This window comes from Ascaphus truei, chromosome 2, assembly GCF_040206685.1.
Source record: "Ascaphus truei isolate aAscTru1 chromosome 2, aAscTru1.hap1, whole genome shotgun sequence".
In the NCBI taxonomy this organism is placed as follows: domain Eukaryota; kingdom Metazoa; phylum Chordata; class Amphibia; order Anura; family Ascaphidae; genus Ascaphus; species Ascaphus truei.
In genome coordinates, this window is record NC_134484.1 from 109,505,606 (window position 1) to 109,521,146 (window position 15,541).

Sequence of the window (15,541 nt, forward strand, 5' to 3'; positions counted from 1 at the left end):
AGTCAATGTGTCTGTGAGTGTGTCTGTGTGTGTCAGTCAGTGTGTCTGTGTTTGTCAGTCAGTGTGTGTGTGTGTATGTTTATGTGTGTCAGTCAGTCTGTGTGTGTGTGAGTCAGTGTGTCAGTCAGATTGTGTGTGTGTGTGTGTGTGTGTGTGTGTCAGTGTGTCAGTCAGATTGTGTGTGTGTGTGTGTGTGTGTCAGTCTGTGTGTGTGCATGTCAGTCAGTATGTGTGCGTGTCAGTCAGTGTGCATGTGTGTCAGTCAGTATGTGTCTCTGTGTGGTGTGTGCATGTTATTCTCAGGGTTCTGTGCCCCCTCTCTCCTGACTCTCTTCACCTCCCACCCCTCCCGCGGAGCTGCAGACACAGCTGTGTGTGCTGGTGCCTTCTGCCGGAGCAGCCCCCCGCCCCTCCTCTGCGGTGTAGGTACGGAGAAATGAGGAGGGGGGCTGTCTGAGTGCCCCAAAGCAGCCCCCACTATCTGCCCCGGCAGAGCTGTATCCTGCTCGGCAGAGGTATGGGGACACGGGGGTGTCTGGCGGCTGCTGGGGGGGGTGCTCGGCGGCAAACGGAGGGGGGAGTGTGTGCTTGACGGCTAACTGGGGGGGAGGGTGTGCTTGGCGGCTCACGGGGGGAGGATGTGCTCGGCGGCTAGGGTGTGCTCGGGGGGATACACCGCTCGTCAAATGCAGATCGATGTTTTGCCGGCTCCTCTAGCGGTGAAGAGGTGTACAGGGGTTTCAGTCACCAAGCTGGTGCAGGCAAGCTCTATATCCCGCTGCTGGCTGAGTCTGAGAGCAGCCCCCTCTTTCTCCCCCTCGGCGGAGCTGCGGACGGATTTTGTGTCTGTCGTTTTTCTCAAGTGTGACTGTGTGACTGTGTGACTGTGTGACTGTGTGACTATGTGAGTGTGTGACTGTGTGAGAGAGAGTGAGAGAGTGAGAGCGTGAGAGCGTGAGAGAGTGAGAGTGTCTCCCCGTCCCTGTCCGTTCAACGCTGCCTCCTCCTGGTGGAAGCTGGCAACACTGATGGCCTCTTCTGCCAGGAGTGATGTCACTTCCGTCACCACTGACTTCTGTCTCCAATCAACTGCATTCATGTCGCAAAATAATTTCACTTCCAAATTGCATTTATTTGCATCCCTATATCTTTAAAAAAAAAATAACAATCAATAAAAACACTTGTTAGGGGGACTGCACTTTTAAAATGTTTATATCTAGCCCTACCACCTACCTCAGGCCTTTTTTTTTTTTAAACTATATGCACAGTTTATCATCTCTAAATTACTTATTTTAATTATGACCCCTCCTCCTACTTCTTTAAAACAATCAGAGCAATTTCATTGCAAAGCTTTTAACACATTCTATAGAAAGTGGGCAAACTTGCCATAGTTTCACTATACTATACCTTTCCTGGGTGGCAAAAAATGAAATGAAACAAACGTGGCAGCTGCTACAATAGTACTGTATGATTATTAAAATCCATATAACGTTATAATCAAGTACAGAGAAAAGAAAATCTTGCAGCATGGGCGCATTGCAACAAACTTTCTTACTTGATGTAAGGTATTGAAAGTGTTTACATATTTTATTTATTTACCAGATAGACCTTAAATTGATTGGTTGTCACATTATGGGAACAGTTGTCTCTCTGACCTGTTGTTCTGATTCCTTTATCTTAGCACAAAGTAAATACAGTCTTTAACCTAACATTTCGGGATGTTGCATCTTCCTCAAATTCCTAAAATGCCATTCGATACTCCTACATAGTGACAGTTAAGCAGACACAAGGATAAACAATAATGTATCACAAATCTTGTTATGTGCTTCATAAAATGTATAGATCCTTTTTCACTTTACTGTTATGTAGTATTAAGATTATTTTGAATAAAGTTCTACTGCTGCTTTGGGAAGTTATACTAAGTTGCATTTAGTTTTACATGTTGAGTGACATCTGTATACTATTATCAGTACCGTAGATATTTTCAACATTGTATTGGATTAGTAGTGGAAGCGTCAGTTTTCAGGTTTATGTATACATTATTTTACCAACCATTTATGGGGCACAAAACCACTAGAAAAAGCATCAGTTATGTGACAAGAACCAAAATGACAAACAAAGAAAATAGTATTTTTTGTATAAATGGTACTGTCTGTAATCACTTATTCATACATTTCGCCTTCAGGCATCATACCGTATGTTAAACTTACTATCGTCTCGTGTGTCTACATGGAAATCCTAATTTCCATGCAAATAACTCTTATTTTAATATAATTGTTGTCCTCAAATCATTCCCACATGTAAAAAAAAAATACATCCATCTCTATGCTTTCAATATTTCAAGAAGTATTTGACAGCTCCCCCCATTTGTGATGGCTGATTATGACATAATTGGTACAGCTGTCACAGTTAGTGGTTAACAAACTGTATGTATTTTGTTCATTTTGGCAATGTATATACTTATTGATCCAAAACATAGCAGGGCCCTTGTTTTACAAAATTAGGCTTCTTCCATGATGAATACAGTAAAGATTTAAAATAATGGCAGAGCAGTAATAATTATCTTGAACATATTTTTTGACAAACGCTTTTTTTATTTTTAAAATTGAATATCTGGGGTAGTTTTTATCCTAAGAAGCAATAAATTAAGAAGCAAAAGAAAGACCTCATGAATATACTCTATACAGTATATGCTATACCTCCTCTTGCCTGAAATAGATGGGTCGTTCCCCCAAATTAAATCTAGTGTAGATCAAAAGACTATAATGTGCATTCATATAGTATAGTATAGTACTATCTATATTTCTTCAATAGTATCTTTATATTTCTACACCGATGTATGTAGCAAGTGGCACTTTCTACCTAATATTTGTGAGTTATATCGTACTTTCATTTTCTATGTAAACATGTATTATTATTTTATTGTTTGTTTATTTATATGTTGTACAGATCAGTGGAGCTGAAAAACGGCCAGCCCCTGATGTGGGAAAGAAGCCAAAAACTCCAAAAAAGAAAAAAAAGAAGGACCCCAATGAGCCACAGAAGCCAGTATCTGCCTACGCATTATTCTTCAGAGACACTCAAGCAGCTATTAAGGGACAAAATCCAAATGCTACCTTTGGAGAGGTGTCCAAAATAGTAGCTTCAATGTGGGATGGACTAGGAGAGGAACAAAAACAGGTAAATCTAAAGTGACGTATCATATTGTCATTAAGACCAGGGGCAACGGTAGACATGCACAGTCCTCCGGGCAACATTTTTTTCAGGGCCCCATTATAAGTGAACGTATTCTGTAGATTCAGGTGAAAAATGTGCCACAATTTAAATTGCAGGATATCTCTCCTCATCATCTCTCCTCATCATCTCTCCCCCTCCACCTCATCTCTCCTCCTCATCCCTCCTCATCATCCAGCTCTCTCCCCCTCCTCCAGCTTTCTCCCCCTCCTCCTCCTCCATGCCTACCTGTGGGACAGGGTGGTGATAGAGGCCGGTGGGGGGAGATGGTACGCGGTGGCGGGCCACCAGAGTTAAGCAGAGGAGCAGCTGGTAGAGGAGTTAGGAGTTGCACGGAGGCAGAGCAGGACAGCTGGGGAGGAGCAACATAGACACTGGAAATAAGAAAGACTCCCGGGTCAGACCGCTGGGGCACCCTCCTCCTCCCCGGCTGTCCTGCTCTGCCTCTATGCAACTCCTAACTCCTCTGCGGGCTGCTCATCTGCTTCACTTTGATGGCCCACCGCAACATACCATCATCTCCCCCCACCTGCCTCTATCTGGGGGAGAAGAGAGAGATATGGTCGGCAAGGCCGCCTATAGGCGGGAGGAAGCAGCCCCGAAGAGCGTGGGCCCCTGGGCTTTGCCAAGGCTGCGCAGGCTATAGCTACGTCAGTGATTAAGACTATATACAGTAATATTCCACAACTTTATTTTCCGAAAGAGTCGTCAAATACCCACTTTGAGATACATTTTTAAAAAGTAAAGTATTATTTCATACACTGGACATTGGATTTTTAGCCTCCTAGAATTTCTGTACTTGTTCTTGGAATTGCTTACACTGGAAAGTCAGGGTGGGTGCTCTTCTATCTTTCTATTATGAGCATAAAGTGAAATGCTAAACTTTCTCAAATATATTATCCATATTCCTCTTCCCTGTGCATTGTGCAGCCCTACAGTATTTCTTGACACATACTGTTTCTGAGTGTGAAATTGCATGGAGTGTGGGCATATAGATTACCTGCCAAATATTCTACCAGGAATGCATATACAGTACAGAATTTTCTTTGTACAAAAATAATTGTCTGCAGCATTATATAGAATTGTATTTGTGTCAAATGGCATAACAACAGGATTTTACTAAATTGACATTTATAGAGGCATTTGCATTGCGTGTCTTTCAAAATTAATATATTAGGTTATTTTGTACCTGTGTATTGTACATTATCCTCTGAGTGTGAATAGAACGATCCAAGGAATGTGCCTATGATACGGGAATAGATCAAATTCTGCATTAATTTACAGAATGTGTTAGATTTGTATTAATGTGAGAAGTTCAACTTGATCTGAAACTGAACCTCCAGGTTAATGATTAAACACATGTTAAAAATGTACATAATGTTTTACATGGTTAAGTTATTTCTTCTTTTTGCAAGTTTTAATACACATTGCTAAGTGGCACAGCAACTTCAAAACAATTAATCTATATACATGTAACCCTGCTTCCCCCTTCCCCCAGACTCTACGGTGGTGTCTAGGGTGCTTGAGGGCAGATTACATGCGGTGTGGTGCGTACCTGTGAGGAACAGGAGGGCCTGAGCTTCCCGCGATGTTGTGGGGGAGCCAGGACCGGGCTTCTGGGGTGGTAGCCTCCATGATCTCTTAATGATGCAGCGCCTCCATCTTCTATACTCCCAGGAATATGGGACAGGACCGGTATAGAAGAACCCCTTGGGTCCCAGGGTAGTACTTTCCAAGTCACACACAGTCTTTGATAATAACGAATAGTCTCTTTTATTGACAGAGCAGCAATATCCCAACGATAGGGGCTTCCAGCAGCCGCAACAACAATAGCCAGGACGGGTTATTACGCCACTCGCCTTCCACCCATATAATTCCTCCTCTCCTTCCCTCCAAGTCACTCCTCCGGCAGGATGGTCTGGGCTAGGGCTTCAATACCGCGTGGCCCACCCCCGAGGTTATCCTCGCGGTGGGGCTTGAATTCTTCCCATCACCCCTGGCAGTGAGGTGAGGGCATTGGTCCACCAAGACTATAATTCTATCAGCTCTACTATAGGAAGCTGATCTCTCCACTCCTCTCTCTCTCTGCTCCTGCACTCTGCGCAGGGGAGACCGCGGTCTCCTCAAACTCCTCGGACCGATCCGCAGGATTCTTGTACTCACGGCATACTAACGGTCTTGCCTACTCCCGGCATAACTAGAACTTAACTACTACTCAGGAGTCAGCTGCTAAATATAGAGCTAGCCCCGCCCTTCGTGATGTCAGCAGAACCTCCCCTTTTGCTCACGCCTGCAGCAGAGTCTAGGCCTGCATCTACCACTCAGGATAGGGCTATGAAGAGGGAAAACCCATGATGATTACTGGTGCCTGATCTTAACAGGGCTTACCACAGTAGAAGGGAGATAGGTATAGTCTGTGCTGTTTACAGGGGGCTACATACAGCTCAACCCCGTTATAACGCGATCCGTTACAAAGTGAATCCTCTTATAACGCGATGCAAGCGTGGCTCCCAATTTTCATATTTATGAATACTTTACAACACGATTATTGGTATCTTAAATACTTTATTGTACAATGCACACAATTGTACATTATTTCTAACGCGATCCGCTTATAACGCGATGGGATTCTTTGGACCACAAGCATAGTGTTATAAGGGGATTTAACTGTATAACCAATGATTACAGTTAGACGTTTTATTTTGTGGAGCTGTACAGTAAATATGACTTGTGAATGTGTGCTACATTTTAAAAACAGTTTTAGTGCCAAGCCACATTTTTGAAGAAAATAAATTATATACAGTAGTTTTATTTAAAAATATGGCCCTTATTCAGAAAGGTGTGATAGTGCAGATGATGTGCTAGTGCATGAAAAGCCCCATTAAATTAAATGGGACTTTTCATCTGATAGCATGTCATCAGCGCTATCAGACCTTACAGAATAAGCCACTATAAATTTATTATGGGATAATGATAATTCAAATGAAAGTCACCTACATCAAAATATACCAACATGTGTATGAAATGTGTTATCTTTATAGTCATTGTGGTTCTTGCTTCCATAAAAAAAACATTTGGCAGGTTTTATAATATAAATATACGGTAAACCTGTACGATTAGGTTGATCATTTCAGGCTAGATAAAAATGGAATACAAGAGCATGGCCACATTGTCACATCACATAAACATAAATTGTAGGAATGAGTTAAGTGAGGGTTGCTCAACTCCAGTCCTCAAGCCCCCCACCAAACAGGTAAGGTTTTCAGGATACCCCAACTTCAACACAGATGGCTCAATTAGTCCCTGCTTCAGCATGGATGGCTCAATCAGAGGCTCTAATTGAGCCACCCATGCTGAAGCTAGTGTAGCCTGGAGCTCCCGTGGCTCCTGGAGACCCCCCTCCCTTGGTGCAGCACGGTCGCGGGTGCCGACAGACCCGACGGCTGCTTCCAAGGGTGGGGGCTGGAGCAGGGAGCAGCGTGGCTTCCCCTACCTGCGGCCGGTTGCCGGGGACGCGATCGGGCCGTTGCTAAGGCCGCGATCGCGTCTCTAAGGTCCCGGCGGCCGGTGAAGCAGGGCGCCGCCATTGCGCTGCGGGTTGCGCATGCGCAGGGACGCGATAGCGCGAAAGGCCCCCAGATAGCTCGCGTGAGAGCAGGGCTAGATCAGGGAAGGTTGAGGCAGCCCAGGACAGCTTGCGCAGGCGCAGGAGAGGTAGGGAAAAGCCCGCAAAGCCCTAGCCTACCAGGGAAGGCTCTGAGCTGGGACTACATATCCCAAGAGCCTCTGTATGCCCCACGTGACACCAGGGAGCCAATAGGGCTTAGGAAGCCTCTAGAGAAGAGATACATTTGGCGGGCTTACAGCACGTTAGCCAGCAGTCAGAGATCGGAGCAGCCCAGGAAAGGAGGTAGGGTACAGGAGTCCAGGACTCGCTGTACTAGCCAGCACCCCCAGGGTCTGAGGTAGTTAGTTACTCTGATAGAGAGAGTGTTGCCAGGGACTGCTCTATAGAGAGGGACCCTGTCACTCAGGAGTATCCGTTGGAGCAGGGGAGCTGTGAGGGAAGGAAGGGCGCGGGGAGCGAGTACAGCTCCTGCGGCCCTATAGGTACCCGCACCCCAGATAGGCCCCAACCCCCCACTAGGGTAGTGGGTTAATTACTGAGGGAGGCCCCAGATAGGGACGCTGCCCTTAGTTTAGAGTGCTGCCTTGTCAGGGTCACAGCGGTCAGTGCTGTGAGGTCTGGCAGGCAGGCACCTTGTTGCGCAGCACGTTGGCTGTCAGCATTTAGTGAGGCTGAAGGGACTTGGGTAGTTAGGGGAGTGGGACAGGTCCTTAACCCCTTTAGGCCCATAGGAGTTCCCCAAGCCACTACAGGTTGCTGTACTATAGGGACGACCTATAGTGTAGCACGTGCCCTTAGATAGATAGGGACACAGTGAAGATTGCTGTTCCCCTGAAGCGGTTGGACCCACGTTGGGGTCCACAGAGCCTGTTCCAGAGTGGGACCGCTCTAGCGGTCCACGTGCAGAAGTTCGGTTGGAGGGTTGAAGGAGTCATCGCCAACTGAGCCTTTGTGAAGATTGCTGATCCGAGCACCGGAGTGCTCGGCAGGTATCTGATACATAAGTGCACCACCGGGCCCTTAGCTTAACTGTGACTGCGCAGTCACCCATTGACTCTCTGCAAGAGTGCGGGACATTGGGTGGGGTTTCTTTGGACTCTGGGTGGGCTCACTTGGTGTTGGGGAAGCGTCCTGCGCGACGCAGTAGGTGTCTCCTCGGTAGAGGGACACAGGTTATTATTGATGTGCTGATGGCTATTCATGTTAGTAAAGGTATTAGTTAATATAATCACTGTGTATGTGTTTATTGATTGTCCTGCGAGGAACCACTCCCCCTCTGGTGAGAGCCATCGCAGGTGGAGGCGCTGCATCGTTATAAGTAAGTTGTCCATAGTGTAATTGCCCCAGGTTCTCCGTGGCGGAAGCTCAGCCCTCCTGTGAGCCAACAGGTATAGCACCAAATACCGCGTAACATTATATGTTCCTGCACCCACACAGTATAATCTGCGATTAGGGGGGGAAACCCCGTTACACTAGGATATCCTGAAAACCTGCCCTGTTGAGGGGGGCGGCTTGAGGACTGCAGTTGAGCACCCCTGAGTTAAGGTACAGTGTATGCCATATGTGATGTATTATTAAAGCAAAATCCATCTGTGTTATGGATCTTACGCACGGATCATTAAAAAATATATATTTTTTCATTACTTAGCTATGTTGCTTTCTATCATAACATTGTAAAATTAGGCAGTTACTCTAGTTCAAAGTTATATTAACATAGTGGTCTTGGAGAAATGTATATTTGTTATAGGTTGCTATCATGACCTTCATCGCATTGCACTTACTCTAATGATGCACAGTTTACTCTATATAACTAGTAATTTTCTTACTATTAATGCTACTGAAGACACTCTTTGATTTGATTTCTTTGTAAAGGAATGCATTATATATGATGTGATTACAAAGGATTCAAAGATCATTATAGGGATGACATGTTGGTAAAAAATAATAAAAAGACCCTTCATATCCCAATAACAATTCATGTAGAAAGTACTCCAGGGCCTTGTTATTCAAAGACATGGAAGCATTTCAGTATTTATTGATTGCAAACTTTACAGCTTCTGAATTTCTCTTGATCCACAGTGCGCACCTGTTTTGCTTGAGTCCTTATCTACATGTTGTTGTATTGAACTCTGGTGCACAAGCTGTTGAACAAATCAAAATGGTCTTCCACTAAGAATTTAGAGTTTCACGTGTTAAAAGTTTTTTCTCCACCTATTTCTTCAGCATGGCCCAGAGTCAGTTGTTTTGTTTAAGTATAAACTGGATTGTCTATAGTCTTATGCTTTTATTACAAAAAATAATTAACACATCATTGGATACAATTTTTACATAACACAATTTGTGCCACAGAATAATGTAGTACACTTTGTTAACACGGGCTTTAACAGTGTTAATCCAGAAGGCACAATCTGTTTGTTTGTTTTTAAATAGCAGGTTATTGCACGCCTTTATTGTTGCAAATTAGAGAGAAGGTTCAGATTACTGGGACACTTGAAGATTATGGAAATTTAGCTGTACTCATCACGTTTACATAAAAACTGCACCTGCAATTTAGGTTGTGCCTTATCTCTATTATTACACCCCTCCCTAATTGATAGTGTACTGTAATGGACTGGGCATTCCTTATCACTGGTGTGGAGCAACTGCCCCATTCCCACTACCCCTCCTCCATCACACCTAACCTACTCCATCCCACTATGGCTACTGACCTATTAGCCAAACTGCATGCTATTGCCATACATGTGAATAAATCTAACTGATTCAAGTATTCCAGTCTGTCTCCAAATGATAGGATTAAATAGAATTAGCCATGTTAGTGCAGTTGAGATAGTGCCTAACAATTGAGTACTTCAGTACTACAATTGTTTGTCCAAATTAAAAAAGTACACGCTACAGTATTGATTGTTATTTTTTCAATTTCTGTTTATTGTTTGTATAAAATTGTTTTGAATTTGGATTGCTTGTTTTTAGTACATTTTAGGATTGGTTAGCATTTTAAATGTATTAATTGTTTTGTTGGCTAGTGGTTTTATTTATTTAATTGATTTGTTGGCTACTGGTTTAAATTAATTAATTGATTTGTTGGCTACTGCTTTTATTTCTGTAGCCCTCTTTCTCCCCACCCCCTCCCCTTCCCCCCCATCTCCTAAAAAGCCTCAACTATACATCAATTACATTAATCTATCACTAAAACAGCAACATAATTCCAATTATGTACTCAGACCTATAGATCTATTAGATCTTTTTCTTAATATTTGAGTGTTATATGTTTTCATGATTCGACATATAAAAGATTGTTTTGTGATTAAGTCTTTGTATTTTCTCTAATTGCACCCCTTTTGTGTTTATACACCTGTATAAACTACTTTCTTAGGCTCCTGTAATTGAAGATGATTAAAGGTCTCCAACTCTGTGTATGTATATGTATGTATATACATATATATATATATATATATATATATATATATATACACACAATGGTCGACAAATCACCCAAAAATCTACTCGCCGAACCAAAAAATCTACTCGCCATATAGCCACGCCCACAGCCCTGCCCCACTTTAAAACATTTTTTGAAAATTCCTAGTAAGAATTAATAACATTTGTTTTTGACATAAGTTTATTTATTGTATTACATTTATATTTTACTGCAATTAATCCTTGTTAGATAATTACGTGTGTGTGTGTGTGTGTGTGTGTGTGTGTGTGTGTGTGTGTGTGTGTGTGTGTGTGTGTGTGTGTGTGTGTGTGTGTGTGTGTGTGTGTGTGTGTGTGTGTGTGTGTGTGTGTGTATAAATGTCGGATCCAGAAAAAAAAAAAAAGCCAGATATGAATGACTAGTTTCCTGCACCCTTTAAACAGTGACTGGATACCCCCGCTTCACAATATCTAAAGCAGCAATCCCGCCTGGGATCTTACCTGATCTGCAGTCCCTCAATGTCCAGGTACCCTCATTCCCGCAATGTTATATGTTGGAGGGGATGTGTTCCCTACCTGTATTCTGGGTTAGGGGGGATCCTGATGTCTCCCGTGTGAAGCTTTAGAGTCAGATCTGGAAGAAAGCTGTATAGGTTATTTCGGTGTAGGTATAGGGCAGTTAAGATATATAGGTAAGATATCCAGAGAGACATAGTGAGAGAGACTTAGTGAGTGAGACAGAGTGACTGGGTGACTGGGTGACTGACTGACTGGGTGACTGACCGGGTGGCTGACTGACCGGGTGGCTGACTGACTGACTGGGTGGTTGACTGACTGACTGGGTGGCTGGCTGACTGACTGACTGACTGACTGGATGGCTGATTGGGTGGCTGACTGACTGCGTGGCTGACTGACAGGGTGGCTGACTGACTGGGTGGCTGACTGGCTGACTGAATGGGTGGCTGACTGAATGGGTGGCTGACTAAATGGGTGGCTGACTGAATGGGTGGCTGACTGAATGGGTGGTTGACTGAATGGGTGGCTGACTGACTAGGTGGCTGACTGACTGGGTGTCTAGGTCACTGGGTGACTGACTGACTGGGTGGCTGACTGACTGTCTGGATGGCTGATTGGGTGGCTGACTGACTGACTGGGTGACTGACTAGGTGGCTGACTGACTGACTGGGTGGCTGACTGACTGACTGACAGGGTGGCTGACTGACTGGGTGGCTGACTGGCTGACTGAATGGGTGGCTGACTGGGTGGCTGACTGACTAGGTGGCTGACTGACTGGGTGTCTAGGTCACTGGGTGACTGACTGACTGGGTGGCTGACTGACTGACTGGATGGCTGATTGGGTGGCTGACTGACTGACTGACTGACTGGGTGGCTGACTGACTGGGTGGCTGACTGACTGGGTGGCTGACTGGCTGACTGAATGGGTGGCTGACTGACTGGGTGGCTGACTGACTAGGTGGCTGACTGACTGGGTGTCTAGGTCACTGGGTGACTGACTGACTGGGTGGCTGACTGACTGACTGGATGGCTGATTGGGTGGCTGACTGACTGACTGACTGGGTGGCTGACTGACTGGGTGGCTGACTATGTGGCTGACTGATTGGGTATACAAAAATACTAAATGGCGCTCAAACACTCTATTTAGGTGCAACAGTGCAGTAACAGTGATAACTAACAGTGATAGTTAAATCAATATACCCGTGCAATAAATAAGAACAAAGACACTCAAACCCTTCACGGACTAGTTCCCAGGTCCACACTCAAAGCAAAAAACGAAAAATCAGGGGAGCGTCAGTATCTGAAAGAAAATAAATAAACTACCATAGTGCATTACGTTACAATTAAACATTGAATGGTAGAACTCCAAAAGAAAATATGCTAGATCAAGGATGATGAATTGCAAGTTCCAGTCATAAATCAGGAGCAAAAAAGGAGCAAAAATAGGGAGGTAAAAGACCCAGTAGAGAGACACAGAGCCGAGATATTAAAATGCCAAAATGACTGATTGGGTGTCTGACTGGTTTACTGACTGGGTGGCTGACTTACTGGGTGGCTGACTGGGTGGCTGACTGACTGGATGGCTGACTGACTGGGTGGCTGACTGACTGGGTGGCTAGGTCACTGGGTGGCTGACTGACTGGGTGGCTGACTGGGTGGCTGACTGGGTGACTGGGTGGCTGACGGACTGGGTGGCTTGGCTGACTGGGTGGGTGGCTGACTTTGCATGAGTCGGTTGGTGGGTACTTCTGGTGTCATACACACACTCACATCAACACTCAGTCTCACACACACTTTCTCCCACACACACACATTCTCCCACTCTCTTCCCCACACACACAATACAGGGATTAAACCCACAAATAGGAGGTCAGAACGCGCTGCCAGCCACGACCGCCTCACCCCTCCCCCCCCGCGCCCATCTCCCGCAACTCAGACCGTTTACCCATGGGAGGCAGGGGAACGCCGGAGGCATGGGAGCGCCGGGACACAAGTGAAGCGCATTGCCCACTACTTTGGAAGGAAACCCCCCCTCCGGCGGACGCACCCCGCTACTACCTCCTGGGAGGCAGAGGGAGAGGGAGTGCAGGAGGCAGAGGCATGGGGAGTGCGGGAAGCAGAGGCATGGGGAGGCAGAGGGAGTTTAGGAATCAGAGGGACTCCGGGAGGCAGAGGCAGTACTTACTTCTTCAAGGAATGGCCGATCGTGATGCGCGGGCTCACGTAGAGTCTGGCTGCGCCCCCACAAAAAATCCTGGGAGCACGCCAAGGCAGTCACCAATCAGGTATGGGGACTGTTTATTTTTTCTCAGCGCGAGCAGGGAAAATTACAAAGAACCACGTGCGCTGCTTGGGCTGCCATGAGAAGGTCGCCACGGGGTCAAATCCAGTCGCCTGGGCGTGTGCAACCTGATTTGTCAAACACTGTATATATATGTATATATATATATATCATGCACCCCCCTGATGAAGGGGCCCAGAGATGGCTCAGAAACTTTGGATACCTGTGGATTAAATACCCTTTTTTTTCATCTTCCTGTACTGCTGTGTCTCCTACCCTGGTCATTTGATTTTGGTGAAGTATCTTTTTTATACTATTTATGACGCGCGCACTTGCCAACTGTGAGCTAATTGTTTTGTATACTGTATGTAGCACAGTCTCCCCCACTCTATGGGAGATATGGCGGCAACTGAGTTTGTGGTGCGTTACCTGTGGCTCACAGGAGGCCTGAACTTCTGCTGCTGGGAGCCTGGAGTATACCTGATCCGTCTGGTGACAGAGCCTCCACCTGTGCGGGATCCTACTATGTTGGATAATCCTGTTACTGGACCCAATGCAATAATACACACACTGATAAAGATAACAGTTTACTTCATGTATATAAAAACGGAATAACAATATAACACCCACACCAAATAGGCCATGCACAGCCGTATCCCCACAGTGCCCTCCAACACAGTGTCCACACTCGGATGAGATATTCCCCCAAAGTACTGAGGTGCCCCATGTCACCTAACCACCCTGGTGTCCACAAGAGTCTACCCACCCAATATGTGCAACTGCGCTGCCCACAACTAAAGTGTGATCTGGTGATACACTTGAAGATACCTGCCAGGTGCTGCAGCACCAAGGAGCTCCAAATGAAGGCTAGGGCCCGTCCGGGCCCACGCCATCTTCATTAGTAACAAGTCCGCCTCCATGTGGGGTGGTATCCAGCTGGAGGGTCCCATCGTAATCGTCTCTCTCTCTTGGTGTGGTGATCATATCCCAGATAACCAGATGCCAGGTCGCCGCTGTGTCCCTCACACTTGGTACTACAGGGGCAGTGTCCCTATCTACTGGGCCTGTCCCTGCAGCAATCACAAGCTCAAAGGGGGAGTCGGGCCCTAGCTGGGGTCTAAGGGGGTCTCTGGCCTAGTGCAGGGGTCACAGACACCCTGCACACACCCTACCCTCTCCTTGTCCCAGCTCCGACTGACTAGCGTGTTCCAAGTGCGCCAAATGTATCTAATTGCTGCTCCATCATCTCTGCAGCCCTATTGGCTGTTTGGCTGCATGTGGTGTGTTGCCCCTGGGGCTGTTGGGAATTGTAGTCCCTGCAGAGCCTATGCCTTTACTGGCTGCCACTATCCTTACTTCTGCGCATGCGCAAGCCTTCTGCCCATTTGCGCGCATGAATAACATGGCACCGCCCTGCAAAGGGAGCGCAGGGCGCCTCCGGCCACTCGGTCTCCCTGTTCCTAACGGCACTTGTTCCTGCCTCCCTCGCAACCACCAGCAACTGCCGGATTCACCCGCGCCCCTCCGTAGCAGATTGGGAGGTAAGGAGGCATGGGGAGCCCAGAGGGGGACCTGGCCACATATATATGGTGTGCTTTCTCTCCACTTTTTTGTATGTATGTATGTATGTATGTATGTATGTATGTATGTATATATATAAATATATATATGTATATATATATAGCAAATGGAAATATTATCATATATATATTATTATTATCATTATTACCATCCCCTGGTTTCTGTCACAATACATTATATATATATATAAATACATATATATATATATATATATATATATATATATATATATATATATATATATATATATATTGTGACAGAAACCAGGGGATGGTAATAATGATAATAATAATATATATGATAATATTTCCATTTGCTATATATATATATATATATATATACACATACATACATACATACATACATACATACATATATATATATTGTGACAGAAATCAGGGGATGGTAATAAATTCCATATATAGGGCTCCCAGGATACTGAACAGTTTCTATCCTGTTTAGGCTGGAAGTGCAGCCTCATAATACAGGCACTCCATCCCACAGTTTGGCAAGTGCTGGAACTGAGGGATGAGGGATCCAAACCAGAGTTTGGCTGCTGCCTGATTTCTGTCACCTGTCCTGCTAATTAGAAATCAGGTATTTAAGACTGATTTCCTGGTTCCTCTTCCCTCTCCCCCAAGAGCCTGGTGGCAGGAAGTCTGCTGGAAGCAGAGAGGGGAAAAGCCTCTCCCCAAACAGGTTAAATCATTCTGCTCTTTTTTGTCTAAAACTGCAAAGTTCCTTATTTTGTTGTTGGAAGTGGAAAAGCCACTTCAACCCTGAGTCAGGGAAAACCTAAGTTAAGTTATTGCTCAGGTGAGCAGGTTTTTGTTTTGCTTGTGTTTCTGTTGTATGCACTGTGGCAGTCTCAGTGCCTGGGACTG

The 15,541-nt window shown here is 45.3% G+C and overlaps 1 protein-coding gene across 5 annotated transcripts in view; it reads left to right on the forward strand.

Moving 5' to 3' along the window:
* Nucleotides 1–15,541, forward strand: part of TOX (thymocyte selection associated high mobility group box) — a 386,296-nt gene that overhangs the window by 337,581 nt on the left and 33,174 nt on the right. For all 5 annotated transcript variants that reach the window (XM_075584054.1, XM_075584058.1, XM_075584056.1 and 2 more), the window contains one exon: nucleotides 2,950–3,180. In XM_075584054.1, the coding sequence (XP_075440169.1) occupies nucleotides 2,950–3,180 (231 nt within the window). The remainder of the gene's footprint in view (nucleotides 1–2,949; nucleotides 3,181–15,541) is intronic.